This window comes from Cervus elaphus, chromosome 25 (assembly GCF_910594005.1).
Source record: "Cervus elaphus chromosome 25, mCerEla1.1, whole genome shotgun sequence".
Classification (NCBI taxonomy): domain Eukaryota; kingdom Metazoa; phylum Chordata; class Mammalia; order Artiodactyla; family Cervidae; genus Cervus; species Cervus elaphus.
This window is the reverse complement of record NC_057839.1, coordinates 9,278,476-9,296,987: the sequence shown is the minus strand read 5'-3', so window position 1 is coordinate 9,296,987 and position 18,512 is coordinate 9,278,476. Positions and strand designations below refer to the sequence as shown.

The 18,512-nt window shown below is 43.8% G+C and overlaps 1 protein-coding gene across 1 annotated transcript in view; it reads right to left on the bottom strand.

The window, feature by feature from the left end:
• NSG2 (neuronal vesicle trafficking associated 2) overlaps positions 1-18,047 on the bottom strand; it is a 64,949-nt gene extending 46,902 nt beyond the window's left edge. The window contains exons 1-3 of the mRNA XM_043887913.1: positions 17,858-18,047; positions 16,802-16,957; positions 1,118-1,201 (exon numbers count right to left, since the gene is read on the bottom strand). Coding sequence (XP_043743848.1) covers positions 1,118-1,201; positions 16,802-16,930 — 213 coding nt within the window. The 5' untranslated portion in view covers positions 16,931-16,957; positions 17,858-18,047. The remainder of the gene's footprint in view (positions 1-1,117; positions 1,202-16,801; positions 16,958-17,857) is intronic.
• Between the last annotated feature and the right edge of the window lie 465 nt (positions 18,048-18,512).

Here is an 18,512-nt window from a genome sequence, read left to right as displayed (position 1 = left end):
AAATGGCTACCCACTCCAGGTTCTTGCCTGGGAAATTCCATGAATAGAGGAACCTGGTGGGCTACAGACTATGGGGCCGGAAAGAGTCGGACATGACTTGGCAACCAAACAACAGCAACAATTGACTTGCTTGTGGCCACATGGCTGGTATGAGGCAGAAATAAGAGCTCAAACCCAGCCAGGCTGCTCCGGCATCCTTCTACAGAACCACTTATTCTACTGCCTCCATGGCAGATTTTGCCTCCAAAATATCTTTTAGGTCTCTAATCCACTCACCATCCTTCTCTAAGCCACTGCTGGTGTTTGAATGTGGACAAATGCAGTAGCCCAACAGTCTCCTCACGGTCCCTCTTGCCCACTACACTCTGTTACTCATGTAAAAGCCAATCTGTGTTTTCTAAAAACCAACTGTAATCATGTCCTTCTGTTACCTGAAGTCCTTCTAAGGTTTCTTCTTAAAAACCCAAATTCCTCCATACAGCATATGAGGCCTAGGATTGTCTGCCCTCTGCCCATTCCTCCTGCCTCCTCTCTGCCTGCTCCCCACGCCTCTCCCAGAGCCCAGATTCACCGCCCTTATGCCTCTTCAGTGTTGGGTCCAACTCCCCTCCAGCCTCAGGGCCTTTGCACAAGCTGTGCTCTCCTCAGCCACCTAAGTCCTACGTGACTTCCCCATGGTACTCTCCTGAGGTTCCTCCATACATCCTTGCAGAGTAGGTTTCATGGCTACTTCATGCAATTCATCACAGTGATATATACTCCTCAGTTCTCCTAGTAACCCCTCCACCAAGAAATAGAAATTCAACCATCAATTTTTTACCACTAAGTCAACTTTTCTCTCCCTTTGTCTTTTTTGTATTTGTTGCAATCACCCACTGTCTACAATTTGCATTTCTTTACACATTTCCATCACATTTCCTGGAGACTGTGACAGAAAGGCAGAGAGACAGGGACCAGAAGTAAAAGAAGAAATGAGACACATTTAACAATTATCAGATTGTCTGAACATTTCTGGGCAAGAGAGAGGCTAATTCATCCTCAAGAGGCAGAGATTTGTTATTTGACTAGACTCAGTGACTGATATGCAATCGTTCTGTTACACCATCAAGACACTGACCGTAAATTCAGCAATTTTCGGCACCCGGAACTTCCCTTTGTTCTTCTGTTCAGGCTGATATTCTGTTCTTGTCTTCACAATCACCTAAAATGATCAACCAGTGTTAGCACACATAAATACTTGGAAGAGTTTTCTGTTCCTTTTTTTTTAGTAATTAGAACTTACTATATATTGCATAAAGATCAGAAAACACACACTTCCTCAAACACACACAAGAAAATTAAAAATTCAGATTATCCATATTTTCCCATTCCAACAGAGACAACCATAGGTGACAATTCTGGTCACACCTTTTCAGACGTTTTTACATGCATATGTATGCATTATATTGTATTTATGTATTAGCTATTTATACAAATATACTTTTGTGAAATGGACTGGCACTTCATTTTATCACACAACACTGCACTAACATTTTTTTCCATGTAGACAAATATATGATTTCAGTTTGCCTTTTGATGTCCTTAATATTTCATTGTATGTGTAACTACAATTACTCTAACCAGTATTGACTGCTGAACATGTAGGTTGTTTCCACAATTTGGATTATCTAAGCAAGTTATGATGAACATCTTGTAGCTAAACTTTTGCACATATACTTAATTCCAAATTAATTTAGAGACTTCCACAAAATGAAATATAAAGGTCTATTGAATCTATTGTATCATCTTATTTTTCTGAAGTCTGAATATTTTGCAGAGGTGGCTAATATCTTTTCGTGATAAGCTGTCAACCTGCCAAGACATTTATGGAACTTCATCCCACTGTGTAGGCAAAGTGGAAGAAAAAAAGAAAGTTCACAGATAATCAATAACTACTGCTGCATGCCACAGTGTCATGTGGAACACAGGAACTGTCTGAGCCTTGGGGTCTCACCTGTAAAGTAAGGACAATGATCATAATCGTAACCCCTATTTAACAAGATTGTTTTGAGGGTTAAATGAGATGATAATGGGCAATATTTTTGGAATAATTTATTATGTGCCAGGGCTAAATCAAGCTCTCCATATACCTTATCCACAAACCACTACTATTTCCATTCTCCTGAAAGGGAAACTGAGGCACAGAGCTGCCAAGTCACATATCCAAGGTAACACAGCTCAAAGGAAGCAATCTTCTAACCGTGATCAGTCTTCTCATTAGAGCTTAAATTAACGGAATTTTCACTGAAAACTTTCACCCCGAGTTTTCCTAGAAGTGATAGTCAAGTGTATGGACTCCTGCAAGAATTCTATGAAGAATGCTCTTTAAGGTCTCTGAGGCATACTGTGGACAAAATACAGCTCAAGAAGGAAGGGGTAGGGGAGGAACTTCCATGATTGGACATCTCCTGTGTGGCACTTGGAAAACACTGCCCCCTCCCTGACACATGGAATTCATTTGCAGATGTAAATTCTGTACCTGTGCCCCACCCTCTTTCAATTCTGCTCCTCCAAATAAAAAGTGATCCCTGGCTTCCTTAAACAAAGAAATGATACAGTCAAACAAGGGTGAGGGATTTGGGGGGAGAATGGGGTCAGAGAATGTTCGATTTTTTTCTATCTCCTGCTCAAAAGAAGAAGAAAACAGAAGCCTCCTTGCCGCAAGTAAAAAAATATCCCTCACGCTTTGCAAATGTACTATATGGCAGGCACTGGGCACTTGAGAGGCACCATCTCACTTAATTCTGTGTTGTGGGGCAGACACTGACATTGTCACTACTGTAGGGAGGTGAAAGACCGCACAATGTGTTTGAATCCCAACTCCAGCACTGAGCCTGCTGTGTCTTGGTTTTCTCATCCACTAAATGGGGAAATAACCATAACTACCTGGTTGGGTTTTTAGAAGGCTTAAATGAGTCACTATAAGTCAAGCACTCACATCGTTTATTCAATAATAAATGCTTTTTTGAACACTGCCTCTGAGTGCTGCCAAATGTTTTTCCAATAGATGTCTGAAGCAGATGCAGTTTGGGCCTGACTTGCACATGTCAATCTGTAGGCCCTCCCTATCCAGTCCTTACACAACAACACAAGGATTTCTCAAGAGTGATGCTCTTCAAGCATGGTCTAAAAAAGGAGGCTTTCAAGGATGAATACAGTTTTCGTGAGTGAACAAGCCAAGACATTTTATGCAAAGTGAACCACATGGTTTAAGAAACAAGAGTGTGAAACAGCATGTAGTCTACACATTTGGATGCTTTGGTGCCACATGAACTTCGATGTGTAAGTAAGAACTGAGAGCTAATATAACTACAAGGGCAAATGCAAAAGCACAGCCCATAGCCTGTGCTGTGTGCTTAGCCGCTCAGTCATGTCCAGCTCTTTGAAACCCCATGGACTGCAACCCCGCTAGGTTCCTCTGTCCACGGGGATTCTCCAGGCAAGAATACTGGAGTGCGTCACCATGCCCTCCTCCAGAGGATCTTCCCAACCCAGGGATGGAACCTAGGTCTCCCACATTGCAGGCAGATTCTTTACTGCCTGAGCCACCAGGGAAGCCCAAGAACACTGGAGTGGGGAGCCTATCCCTTCTCCAGTGACTAAACACAGCACAGCACATCCCTTCTCCTGGGGGCTTCCTGAGCCAGGAATCAAACTGGGGTCTCCTGCTTTGCAGGTGGATTCTTTACCAGCTGAGCCACCAGAGAAGCCCTTTAGAGATGGCTGTGTGACCTCCATAGGCTAGCTGTTTCTATTAGAAATGCACAATATTCCGGGAAGGGCCAAATGAAATATACTAGTGTTTTGTGAACTTAAAAGACACTCTACAAATTGTAATGATTAAAAATTGTTGAGACAGTACTAGACCAACTGGCAGGTTATGAAATGTATAGAAAATTTAGATGTCTGATCATTTTTAAAAATATTTACAGACTGGAAATCATAATTTCTTCTCCCAATTCTTCATGTTATATGTATATATAAATTTATATATATATATACATATATTATTTATATATATAAAAATTTATATATATATTTATATATACATGTATTATATATTTATATATATAATACATGTATTATAATACAACTCAGTATCTATTTCTAAGCTTAGTGAATTTCCTGGTCAGTGTGCTATGTAACCCATACAACTTGGGGCAGTAATTGCCTTTGACTTTTATGCTAGACAGCATTCAAAGATAGTTCCCAAACTTTGCACCCTATCCCCACCCCCATATAATCTCCTTCCTCAAGAGTGTGGACAGGACCCATGAATATGATGGCACAGTCCCTCCCAGGAGTATGTTATGCCATCTAAAACTCCATCACAGCAGACTGGAGAGAGAGGCTCCTTCTGGCCTTCAGGAAGTAAGCCAACACGGTGGAGAGGGCTATGCAGCCAGTGCCTGAGGGTGGACTCCAGGAGCTGAAAATGACCTGGGCCAATAGTAAGGTCATGCAAGAAAATGGCACTTCAGTCCTACAACCACAAGTAACTGAATTCTGCCAATAATTGGCATGAGCTTGGAAAAGGACCCCAAGCATCAGGTAAAATGCAGCCCGGCTGATACACTGACTCGAGAACTGTGAGACCCTCCTGAGCAGACAATCCACCTAAACTGTGACTGGACTTCTGACCTATAAAAACCTGTGAGGTTTCTGACCTGTGAGGTGATAAATTTGTGTTATTTTGAAGTACTAAAGCTTTGGTAACTGGTTACATAAAAACAGAAAAACTAAAATTCCTCCCCACATTATCAAGTCCATCTCAACCATCTCTTACCTAGACTTCTTCATTTCTAGATCCTTAGCCATCAGAGTCATCTCAAGCATCACACATCAAATGTCAAGAAACATTTGCTGCTTAGTCTTCCCCTCTGCCCTTCTATTTTATAGACATCTTTCTCAAAACTTCTCAAAGAGCTCTAGACCATTTATATCATTCCATGTAAATTTAGAAGACCTCATGCATCAGTCAACATGTTGAGACAGGGACAAAGCTAAACAAATATTACTGCTGAAATGAGACAATGAATAACCATTATAGGCATACCATTCTGCTATAATTGCCATAATAAATATTTTGTGGTTCCTTCTCTCGTATCCATTCCCTTCTTCAATCAAAAGCCCCCAATCCTCCTTTCAAGAGCCCTGTCCTATGTGATGGCCATGTAGTTTGGTGGAATTGTTGCCTTCCTTGAGGGTAGGGATGGTCCCTAATCAGGTTGGGCCAATCAAAACATACTGTTCTTCTGATCACAAAATTTGATTGGCTCAGAGATGCACGTGTTATCCAATTTGGATCAAAGTATATGAGGCAATACTAACTGGAAACTTGAGGGAAGAAGCCTCCTTGCTCTTTATGAGTGTTCCCTAAAGAGTATGGTCTTCCTCCAGATTGTACAGTGAGAACCTCATTCTGAAACAGTTGATGCACTTGTTGCTACTATGAGGAGGAGCCAGGATGAGGTCAAAGGCAGAATATAAAAGAGGACAGAGTCAAGAGGAACCTGCAGAAATGGATGTGAGCCCTGATGACATCTGCCCTCTGGATCATGCCATGCCTGAAACCAGACCCACAGTGAACCCTGCAGGCATGGGGCAGGGGTGGGGGAGTCAAATCTTACTCTTTGGGCCTTAATCCAATTTATGCTGGGTTTTCTGATACTTGGTGTGAAAAGCTTTCTATCTGATACAAGTGTGTTCCAAGAAAAATGAACTGAAAAACTATTAGAATTTAGTAAGATGGCCAAGCACTAAAATCATAACAAAAGCAATAGATATTCTTGGCACCAGCAAAAAAAAAAAAAAAAAAAATCACCACAGAAAATGATGGATCCACCCAAAGCTACATACAAAAATATTCACAACCACTTTTTTTCATGATAGCCCAAACTGAGAACAACTCAAATGTCTATTAACAGGAGAATGGATAAATTGTGGTTTATTCATAAGATGGAATGTTACACAGCAATGCTACACACATGGGTGAATCTCACAGGCATTACATTGAACTGAAGAAATCTGATGCAAAACATTTTTTATATCCTGTGTGATTTCATTTATATTAAGTTCAATATAAATAAAATAATTTTATATTATCTAAACAAATATATATACTATATATAGTACATACATATAACACACACACACACACACACAAACACATATATATAGTATCCCAATTACCTTTTACAGCAATAGGAGAGATGCTGAGTTTAGTAGAATTGGGGTCATAGCCCTCCACGTCCTGCTTTGCCCTGAACACCTAAGTGATGTTGCTTATGCTCTGAATGAGTCTCTAATGAAAACACTTCTTTTGGCTTCAGAACACTTCCCAAACCACCAGGTTCAAACTAGGCCGACAGACAAGGGGGCCCTGACCCCATGTCCATCCTCAGTTATCTGCTCCTCCCTTTAGCTAAGCCATTCTTTCTCCAAAAGCAACCCAGGTAATATTTGACCTTTGCCCCAAGGAAATATTAGCTTATTAGAACCCCTTCTCCACATCAAAAGCAGGTCGGTGCCTGTTTGCCTGGAACAAACGGGCAGTCCTCTGGACTGGTCTTTTTTGAGCTCTCGGTCAGGTTTGGCAGGCGTGCTCACTCACTCCTCCATAGAGGTCCTCCTCCCAGGCCCCTGGTCCTCTTCCTGCTCACTGACCATCCCTCCTTGGCTTCCTCCTCAAGTCCCACCCACTCTGCTTAACCCCTCAGCGCTAGAACTTCTCAGGGTTAGGTCATGGGATACTTCTTTCCTTCAAATTCTTTCTGAAGGTTCTTACTCCTATCACTTCAAGCTCCATCTTTATTCTCGTACGTCTCAAATTTACATCTCCAATTCCAACCCTATTCAGCATTCAGATTACCCTACTGGCTGTTTGCCCTTGGACAGACACACCTGAATTTATCATGTCCACAGCAAAGCTCTTGGGTTCCCTGACTCACCTTCCCCAACCATCTTGCCCTTGACATTCTCTTCCTTGTGTAATCCCTAGCTAAGAAAATAGCAGCATGATAAGCCATGTTTATGTCAAGTCACATACAGGAGTCTCCCATGATCCCTCCCTTCCCTTCAGTCTCCAAACCCATCCCACCACTAGTCTCCGCTTCTTCAAAACTTTCTCTCAAATAAACCCATTTGTCCAGTTATACTGCCCTAGTCCAGAGCATCATCCTCTCTCCATGAACATTTGCTCTGACCATCTTCCATGCTTCCCTCCTTGCCTCCCAAAATCCAAATAAAAAGAGCTTTCTAGACTAAGAGAGCACCAGCCAGCAAACATTCAGAAGACACCCAGGAGGCTGGACCTGGGAGGACCACAAAGACGTAGTTCTGAGTGGACTGGGAACAGCAGGTGAAGTGAGGGGTAAGCCGAGGCTCTGCATGCCTTGCCTCGCATGTTAAAGATGGACTTGAGATCAGTGAGGAGCTAAAGAAGGTTTATAAGCCAGAGAGTGGCTTTCCAGGCAGGCATTACAAGTAGAGGAGAAGCCTCTGGCACAATGGAGATACACTAGAGAGATGCAGAAAGCAAGAAAAAACAGCCCTACAGTTACTGGAATCAACCAGCTATTGGGCATGTCATGAAGCGTGGTGTGCTGTTCCCGTGGACTGGTGCCAGAAACGGATCCTTTCTATAAAAGGAGACATAGTAACAGTGACTTTTTTTAGTACTATGAAGGAGAAAGCATAAGAAATGTTAGCCAATCATCATTAATTGTACCTTGGAGGAATCAGCTTGCTTATGCAAAAAAGAGAGAAAAGAGAAAACAAATTTGGTAAAAAGGTTCTATTTTCTGCAGTTGAAAAAAAATGGAGCAAAATGGAGCTCTGAGCTACTTGATTAATATATGAAATGTAATGAAAAAGTGGGAAGAGGGGAGGAAAAATTCTTTCTACTTGTTTTTATTAAAAGTAGGGCTTTATAGATACTTGGAAGAATGAAACTCCTGGTTTTCAAATATGGTTTTGAATTTAGGCACAGAAATAAATGTTTTCTTTTCATATCAATACATCAGTCCCTATTGTTCTGTTGGCAGTTGATATGAAGAACATAATTTAACATAATTGGCGTTGTGAAAATGGGATAAATTATTCATCCCGAAAGGATCCCTTGTCTGGATATATTCCCCCTTCGCTGGCAAGGCCAGATAATACATGTTGGTTCAGATGGCGCAAAGTATAGATCATAAAAATTTAAAATACTACTTCCCAGGATTATCAATAATGAAGAGGTTCCCACACAAAGAGGCTGTAGGATTGGCAGGAACAATAAATAAAAGTGCAGAAGTGCTGACAAGGAGCATAATTGTATTTTTATGAGCTGGACTGGCACAGGCCAGAAATAGATCTAAGCTGTACCTTTCAGCTCATTCTTTCAGCAAAGAAAGAAGTTAGGAGCAGGACAATGAAGGGCTAGCCTCTGAGCACCTCCTGTGTGCCAGACACAGTGCTACTCATGTGTACTCACAAAGTCTCATACCCATTCCCCCACTTGTAGCATTCTCTCTGACCCTCACATCTCTGCTGTAAGATCATTATTATTCCCATCTTTCAGATGAGGAAATTTAGCCTCAGAGACTTCAGTCACTTGCCTATGATCAAATGATAGGTAAGCGGTTGAGCTGGTATTCAAACTGAAGAACATGATGCCCTTTTCTATCATTTTTAAGGTACCTGCTATGTGCCTGGCACTGTACCAAAAGCTTTACATCCTATATCTCAGCCAATCCTTTCAATCACTCTGAGGAAGGAGAGAGTATCCCCATTTAACAAGAGCCGGAGTCTCAGGGAGCAGAAATGACTGCACAACCTCACATAACCACTAATGGGCTGACTCAAGGCTTGAGCCTGGGCTTCTGGCTCAGATCAGTTGCCACTAGTAAGGTCATCATTCAAAAATCATAGCACTCAAACTCTGATCCTGTGGCACCTGATGCTCTATCAATGCTATTGAATGAATGTCCTAATGAGTGAATCCTGCACCTAAAGAGACAAGGTAAAGCTACCCCCAGTGGGGCCTGGGTACATAGCTGGGAACCTTCTCCCATTTACCACCTCACTCCTCAACTCATACTCCTTCTCTTTGGGTCTGAGTCTCTCCCTGGGCCCTTGAAGTTTGGTACTAGGCCCAGAACACAAGTAAGATATAGGTGTTCAAAGAACATTAGTGGTAGTATTGTCCAGTCCCACCAATCCACAGATGGGAACATGGAAGCCCAGAGAGGGGAGGGATTTGCTGCCGGTCACTCAGCAAGGACTCCAGTATGGACTTGCTGACTCCCAGTCCAGGGCGCTTTCTGTGGGCTCAAATCTCTTTTCCTTGCTGGGCCTTTGATTTCTCAGGGCAGAACGGAATATTGGCCAGGAAGGCCACATATGGATGGACTAGCCCAGAGAGTCTCTGACTCTTCAACTCTGTGACAAGGCATATAGCTGGGGAAGATGAGGGACTCTTCACTGGGTCCTACAGGGACTGCCAGCTCCTGCTCTGAGCAGAGGCTAGTTGCCTGGGCTGGAGTCCCTACAGCAAGGGCCATAGCTCTGCCATCCAGACCCATTCTCTACAGGGCAGAAGCCCAGCCCACCTCACTGTTCAACCCTTCTTGCACCCCTGTGCACTCTAAGAAAAATGATCCTGACAATGGGACTGAATTGATGATGATGATGGTAACAACAATCATGACAACAACCTTGCATTAAGCACTTACTCTGTGCCAGGTACTGTGATAAACATTCGACATGCATTTTCTCATTTTACCCTGTAAACACTTCTTAAAGGAAGATACTACTGTCCTCATTTTAACAAGAAAACAGAGGGACAGAGCGGTTAGTAAACTTGCTTAGGGTCACACAGCAAGTAGGTGGTAGAATTAGGATTCGAATTCCAACTGCATTGTTACAATGCATGCGCCCTTACATGGCCACCCTTTATTTGCAGGGACACTGGCTCGCTGGCTCACTGTCTCTCTGTGCGCGAACATAAGCAAGTAAGGCACTGCAGCTCTCTGAGATTGCTTCACCATCTGTGAAATGGAGGTGATTTTTAAATATATATATATATATATATATAATTTGATATATTCTCATGGTAAAAAAAATAAATATGAAACTTGTAGAATTATATGTATATACATACATATAGTCTTCAAATGGGCCCCAACCACCCCATCTGTAGTCCCTAACCACCCCATCCATAGTCCCTAACCATTCGATGGCTTTTTGTGTGTCTTTTCAAGACTGTTTTATGAGTTATAAGAATGAAACATACACCCATATTTCCACAAATGGGGCTCCATGCTACATTCTTCAAAGTTGTTTTAAAGGAGCAATGTGTCTGTTGCTTTTTCCACATTAGCACAAACACAAGCAAATCTGTCTCATCCTTATAACAATTGCTTACTTTTCCACATCCATGCACTACGGTTTATTTAACCACTTCAGTCTCATGGAACATTTGTTTAACCACTCCAATCTCCACATACATATATGGCTTTGCAGATTTGAAAAATATATCCATAGGATAAATTTCTGCCGCCAGTAGCAACATACCAATCAAATGGGATATGCAGCTTTAATTTATAAGCAATGTCCAAATACCCTCTAAAAACCACTGCATCAAATTATATAACCAACCAGAGTGCAACAGGAAGATCTGCTTTCCCCTAGCGTTAGCAACACCAGGCATTATCACTTTATTTATTTATTGCCAATCAGATATGTAAAATGTTATGTTCCATTTAAAATTATTATGTTTTAAATTACAAAGAATTTTTAACCTGCTCATTGGTCACTTTCTATTTGTTGGAATCACCTAGTCAGAGCCTTTGCTCCAATTTGGGGTGATGCACAATCTGTCTCTTGGGAGCCCCTGAAGAGCAGAACAAGCGGACTCTATCATCCTGGAATCTGCAGGGATGAGCATTTTCTGCTTCCCAGGGAAAAACTGATGGTTCTCTGATCCTGTGTGTCAGGGAGAAAAATAAACCCTCTGGTGAAGCCACGACAAAGACCAAGAAGGCATGCAGGAGTCAGTGACAGGAGCAGCATCTCCTTCGCTCCTTTCTTTCCCATCGAGCCCCTGAACCTCCACCATTATCCCATCCTTCTCAGCAAGTTTTACTTTTATAGTCATCCTCCAAAAATATCACTTTAGGGAGACACAGTCTGAATATCCAAGGAGAGAAAGGAAACTATCACTGAGCCCCATGTTTGTGTCATTAGATAATTTTCACTTGTTTTCTCACAGTAACCCTGTTAGGTAGCTATTATGCTCATTTCACAGAAAGAAAAAAAAGGCCCAGAGATACCAAGCAACTTGCCTAAAGTCACACAGTACATGAATACTGTAGCTGAGATTTGAATACAAGCCTCTAGGACAACAAAGCACATGTGGTCTACCACACAAAATGTGAAGTGTGCCGAACATTAATAATTGATCTTTTAATGTCTGCATTCCTTTCCTCCCACAAGCAGGTGAGCCAACCTCCTGTGGGACGTGTAAAGATTTAGTAATTAGTAGAAAGGAAAGGAACAAACTGCCTAGAGCCTCGCAGCTGGCTTTGCTGAATACATGATTCATCTGAGCCTTTGCCAGGAGGGTTGTGCCTATCTGGCTTGCTTTCAGGGGACTAACCATCCTTTAGCCAGCATTTCCCAGACTCCTGGGTACAGATCTTGGCTGCACTGTTTTCTTTTGGTGTGTCCTAGGATAGTATTTTACTTCTCATCTGAGCCTGTTTTCATATGGACACACTGGTCATGACCTCATAGAGGGGTTGTGCACTTATCTGGGTTATCATGGTCACGTAAATAAACCAAAGGCACATCCTGGAATTTGGTATCTACAGATTGGTGTTCCAACTTCTCAAGAGTTTGCTCCCATGGCCCAGAAAGAGCTACCAAACTGCTTAGATTTAAATGGATTAACTAAGCCTACCCTTACACTAGGCAAGGGGCCAGGGGTCTCATTCAGCCATCATTTCCGGTCTCCCACCGTATGCCAGAACCAAGGCTACAGAGATGAGACAGAGCCAGGACCCTCAGGCCCAGCGGGAAAAGCTCCTCAGGGCTGACCCAGCACTGTCATAAGCAATCTGTCCATCTCCACATTTCTATCGCCAATCACAAACAGCAGAGACTTTCCAGTTATCTCCTGCCCTCCACTCTTCTCTTTCCCGACTCATGGAGGGGAGGGTGCAGCTAGAAACCCGGTAGCCTCTATTTGGGGGAAACTTCTCTGGTGCTGCCTCATTTGGAAGATGGATTGGAAGAAAGGAGGAAGAAGAGATCAGGCCGTAGGGTAGCCCGCAGCAGCCAGAGGGGTCTTCCTAAAAGGGAAATCTGATTCTGTTACTCGACTTCCTTAAAGCCCTTCCAAAAATGTACCACGTGAACTGGTGTCCACTGCACCTCGTGCACCACATCCCTCCCGCTCACTCAGCGCACCCAGGCAACTCGACCTCCTGACTGCCCTTCTTCTCCCCTCGGGGTCTGTCCGCATGCTGACCCCTCTGCCTTACCCCCCTCACCTACCCACTCTCCAGCTCTCAGCCAGGGCTCCTTCTGCAGAAGGACCTTCCCTGACCACTGTTCCACCATAATTAAGCCCTCTTAAGTCTTAGCCTTTACAATCTAGCACCTTATTCTTTTCTTAATAGCCCATCTTACAAGTTGCATCTCTGAACTTCTATTTGTGTGCTGGCCTGTTTGAAGACCCTCTTTCCCACTGGGACTAGAAGCTCCATGAAAGCAATGATCATGCCTGACTTTTCCTGGCTGTGTATGTATAGCCTAACATAGTGCCCAGCACGTAGAAGGTGCCCCATAGAAATGCTGGATGAGTGAGTTCCTTCCAGCATAGTGAGTATAAGCTTTGCTATGATTATGAATGGCCAGGGAGGGTGTCCAGGAGAGCTGCCATGACCACTGCTTATCAGACAGGAAAAGGGACAAGCAGGGCATTCTGGGCAGAAGGAATGGCCTGGGCAAGGAGGAGGGAGCAAGAAACACCCTGGAAAGTATGGAAAATTCCAGGGCTGGTTTTTCAGCCTCAGCACTGTAGACATTTTGGGCAGGACAATTCTTCAGGGGCGGCATTTTGTGCATTGTAGGGCATTTACCAGCATTTCTGGCCCAAAGCAGCCCCCCATTGTCACAACCAAAAAGTGTCTCCAGACACAGCCAAACGTCCCTCTAGTGGGGAGGGGACTCACCCCTGGTTGAGAACAAAGGCTCGAGGTAGCTCTGCCACGCTGGTGTTCAAGGTACCAAGTGAGACGTGGTAGGGATGGAAGCCGGTGCAGCAGGTGATGGAGGACCTGGAGTGTCAAGGTCAGGACTGGAGGACTCTACCCTGTGGGGAGGACTCTACCCTGTGGGGAGCACTGCAAAGGCTTTCCAAGGGAGAAGGACTGATCACAACTCTGGGGGCACTACCATAGGTGTGGTGTGGAGGACTGCTCAGAGTGATGGAAGAGGTGGGGAACAGCCACCTTAGGAGAGGCCTCCTCTCCCAAGACAGGCACAGCTCCTCCAGCATTGGGGGGTGGAGGGGCACTGGAGTCCATGATGCCCTCTTTCCAGGATGGCCCCAGGCCTCACCTGCAGGTCCAAGACAGCGCAACAGGGAGCCTCGGCCAGAGATGAAGGGATGTAGAGTCTGAGGAAGCACTGCCTGGGGTGGGAAGCTTCTCGTTATTGAAGGCAGCAATGTGCAGAAGGGGAAACCAAGGTGTCAGGGGCCCTGGGCTTCCAAACTCAGCTCTTCCACTCTCTCTGTGAAGCTTGGGCAAGTCTATTGATCTGAGCCTCAGTTTCCCCACCAGTGAAATGGGTGCACTAACACCCACCTCATAGGATTTCTGGGAAGATTAACTGAAACCATAGCTGTGAATGCCCTGCATGGCCCATTTCTAGCCCAGAGCAAGAGCTTCAGACATACTCAGCCTCTCCACTTAGCCTCCAAAACCTTTCCCCCAGAAGCTCACATTCCATACAAAGAGTATTCAGTGGACAAATATAGAAATAATTGTCAGTATTACATGCCAAAGCACACTCTGTATTTTACATTTTTAGGAAGAAAAGTCAATATATTGGGGTCTAATATACGTCTTTCCAATAACCTTTTTAGTTTTAAACCCTCACCATGTGGCTGGACCTAATGAGAGAGCTGACAAATGTGCCAGACCTCTCCTCGCCTTCTCTAAAGCCCTGTAAAGTTGAGTGCCCCCTCTACCCATGAGGAGGCTGAGGCTGAGCCAGCTGGCCCCCTATTCCTGCTGAGGTGGAAGTTTCTAGAACAGCACTGCCTGGGATCTGGGTTCTCCAGGAGGCTTACCAACTCTGGGATTTGGGAAGTGACTTTTACCACCATGCTTGAGTTTCATCATCTTTAAAAACTGGATTAAAGGAGCAATTCCCTTATTAGATCCTATTAACTACTGAAAGGATGAAAGAAAATTCTGTGTGTGTGTGTATGTGTGTACCTCTGACTTAGAATCTAGCCCAAGTAGCACATGAAAATGATAAGTTATTATTCTCTTACGGTTGGTTTTGTGCCAGGCACTGTCTATATAAGGCCAGATCTAACACTGCCCCGACTAGCATGAAGTAGGTGTGGTCCTCCTCACTGCACAGAGGACACTGAGGTCCACCTGCATGAAGACTCTGTCAAGAACACCTGCCAAAGTCTGAGAGGTGCCCCGGGGGATGTGTCCGTTCACAGATTCTCACCCGTCAGGATGCACTGGTTTCCCTTCCCATGCATGCAAGTCTATAATGTACTTATCTTCTTCAGGCTTTGGGGCAGTTTTCTGGCACATCTGGACTGGCTTAGTGGTTATCAGGCACATTTCTTGTCTCAAGGAGAGAAAGAAGTCCTTGGAGGTGGGACATGGGGTGAGGAGTAAGGGGTGACAGAGACCATGATATCTCTGAATGACCCGCAGGTGTGTGTAGAGTTGAGGGGAGAGGTAACCTCACCACAGTCCCTTTTCCTTGCATGCCTCTCAGGGACGTAAAGATCCTTGAGACTAAAGGGGAAAGATTCTTCCTAAAACTTCGCAAAACCTTGAGCAAATATCCCCTCTGCTTCTCCTCAATTTCCACTACATCTGCAATCAAATTCCAGCATTGCCACTTACTCCTCTGTGGGTTTCAATAAATCATAAAATTTCTCTGATCCTCCTCCACCATCTGCCTGAGAACGTGGATGGATGTATAATCCCCAGGTATTGTGCATCTAGCACAGTGGTTCTCAACTTTGGCAGCACACAGGAGTCCACCTGGGAAGGTTTAATTAATAGTGATGCTTGGGTCTCACCCCCCAGAGATTCTGATATAATTGTTCTGGGGTGTGGCCTAGGTATCAAGATTTTCAAAGGTTCCCCAGTTAATGCTAATATACAGTCACAAACTGAGAACCTCTGCTATACAGGTAACTAATACCCAATTAATATTACTCCTTCACATTTCTTTAGCACTAACTGCCTGTTAGCAAATTTTATTTTCAAAAGGCCTTATCAGTTTCTCAGGATGGCTCAGTGATTCTTTATTTCTGGAACCCCTATGCATATTTTCATATTGACAACCTCTGCACTTTCAAAACAGATGACTCAACCCTCAGCCAATCAGCCAGGCCCTTTATCTAGCTTTGGCTTCTCTTCTGTTCATTGGATAGAGCCAATTGGTTAAGACACACAATGCCCTCCTAGAGATGCCAATGAGAAAATCAAACAAATGGAATGATCCATTGTTCACTCTTCAGCTAGGGAACTTCATCATTTGCCTCCTAATCTATCTTTTATGGCATGCAAAAGCTCACATTATAAAATCCCAAGTTCTCTCAGAGGGATCTTAATATCACTCCTCCCACCTGTGCTCATAGAATAACTCCCCCACTTTTGTATAAATGCTCACCTCCATTCTTCATCGACTACTCCCATGTCAGGAGATGTGCCATCAGCCAGTCACTCATTTCCAGCCACGCCTCCCCAAAACACACTCTATTCCAGTCATGCTATTTTCCAAACGCCCTCCATTCTTTGCACACTTGTGCCCTTTGCCTTAAATGCCTTTCCCTCCAATGGCCTACCTGGGAGGATTTTACTCACCTTTAAAAGCCAAATTCAAATGTTCCCCTCTGCAGCTGACCTAGGCTGTCCTCCCAGTTCCCTCTCTGCCACAACAGAATTTAGTTGTTTCCACCCCAGTGATCTCACAATCTTCATAATGCTCAGGCATTGCATTTACCATGATGCTTTATATTAATTTAAGTCTTATAATGATGAGGGATTTTGTAACGTGTGTTTTTATAACCAACTTCCAGGGTAGGAACAGGGCTTTAGCAGGTGCAAACTAAATGCTTGTTGGACTGCATCCAATTCTCTGTCCTCAGATTTGTAACAGTCAATTTTTAAAACATCTTCCCCAAATAATCAAGACCATTTTCTTTTTCTTCAAATCTAGAAGCGTATTAGTATTCATTCACTATGATAAAACTTTTAAAACGAAAGATTAATTTTTTTGCCTGCGTATGTGAACAAAAACATGAACAAGCACTTACCATAAATCTGAAATAACGTAAGAGGTGCCATGTCTCTAGGAGGAATAACTACATTTTACAAGAAAGGGAACGTATCTGGCCGATAAGGGAATGAAAGGGTTTGAGGGAGGTGGAATTTTTTTTTTTCTGCTTTATTTCCTGAGATGAGGGGAGCACGGGGGCTGCTGATGAGGAACAGAGCACCTGCTTTACCTTTTCCGGAGCAGGCAGCTGTAAGTGATTAACCTCCAGGGGAGTGATGAGAGGGACGGTCTGGAAGCCATCCTCAACCGAAGGTGGTTTGGCTCCCTTCTCACTGGGGTTACTGTTCAGCTTCACCATTCTGACGCCTTTCTTCCCAGACCAGACCTAAGACAAGCAGGAGAATTCTAGTTACAGTGGGGAGTGAGGCAGGAAAGAGGGCTGGCGACGAAGAAGACAGCGCTGCCCTCAACAGCTCCACTGTGGCAGCTTCAGCGTAGACATCAGGCATGGATCTTCCACTAGATTTCCTGACATGATCCCTATTATCCAGGAAAACTTCTTTAATCATCAAGAAATGCCACCTGCCAATGGCACTTACCAGCTTTCAAATTTGAGAAACTCAAGGAGAATCCCAGTCTTACACACAAAATATACAACCTTAAAAATATAGCCAAGACACCACAGCTAACATAATCACATAATCTCAGTGGAAAGCTAATTCTTAGCGACAAAAAAAAAAGTCCTATTATTCTGGGTCATCCTGCAGTATGATAAATTTCACCTTACCACCTTGATTGCTATTTTATTATATTTTGTTTTTTTTCCCCATTAATCTCCTGAAAATACAATAAATACATTCAATGCCTCTATGTGTAGTATACCCTTTTACACAACATGTAGGTTGTACAGGAGATACAATTTCTTACAACAAAAAAGGACTGGCTTGAACCTGATCCTGTTATTCAGCCATGGAATGCCTCCATTTCCTCAATAGCAAAGGGCCATTTTTTTTTTTTTTTTTTGGTTCCACGGAAAGTTAGCAACCCCCGTATTCCAAGATTGCCAACTAAATAAACAAATCACATTTATTTCTTTCCAGCTCCCTTGGAAGTCAAACCGTGTTCTCACCCCACCCCCAGAATCCCAGCACAACTGAATTTTTCTGGTCAATCCCGCTGATTGGAACGTTATTAGACAAAATAGGGTTGTTGTCGGGGTGAAAGGGATGGGCAAGGGTTGGAGGACATTGGGGAGTGGTTACAGCAAAAACGAATGCCTACTTACCGCGCAGCACTCTTGGGGGTCGGAGCAGATTCAAACCAGTGTGAAGAGGAGGAGGACGGCCAGGAGTCCTGCCTCCTCAGCCGGAGCTTGTGGTGCTGAAAGGACAGCGCCTTGCGTGCGTCTGGATAGCGAGCTTCTGAGAGCGAGGCGCCAGCGCGCGGGCTCCCGGCAGCTGTCCGCCCGCCCGCCCGCCCGCTCGCGCCCCCTCCCACCGGGAAACGGGCTCCCACACCATCTGTCATCTGGCACCACCTGCTGTTTCTCACGCATGGCCACAACCACAGCATGCACAAAATGGTTTCAAGAAAGTGGGAGGGATTCTGGCCATTTAAAAAAAAAAATTAATAAACACCGTAGTATTCTACAAGCAATCCTTGAGCCTTTAGAAAAACTGGAGGAGGCGGCATATTCATTAGGAAAAGGGACCACTCCGAAGATTTCCCAGGACAATATTATGAAACACAGACTTGTTTAGGACTTAACACCGTGCTCTGATCTGTATATGGAAAGAAGGAGAACTAATATTTATTGAATATCTCCCATGCATTGGGCCCTTTTCCAGGTTATTTCAGACTATTTCTCTCATTTGCCAATTGTGACTTATAATAGTGCCTACATGATGGGGTTAGAGTGAAGGGTGAATGTGATAACTTGC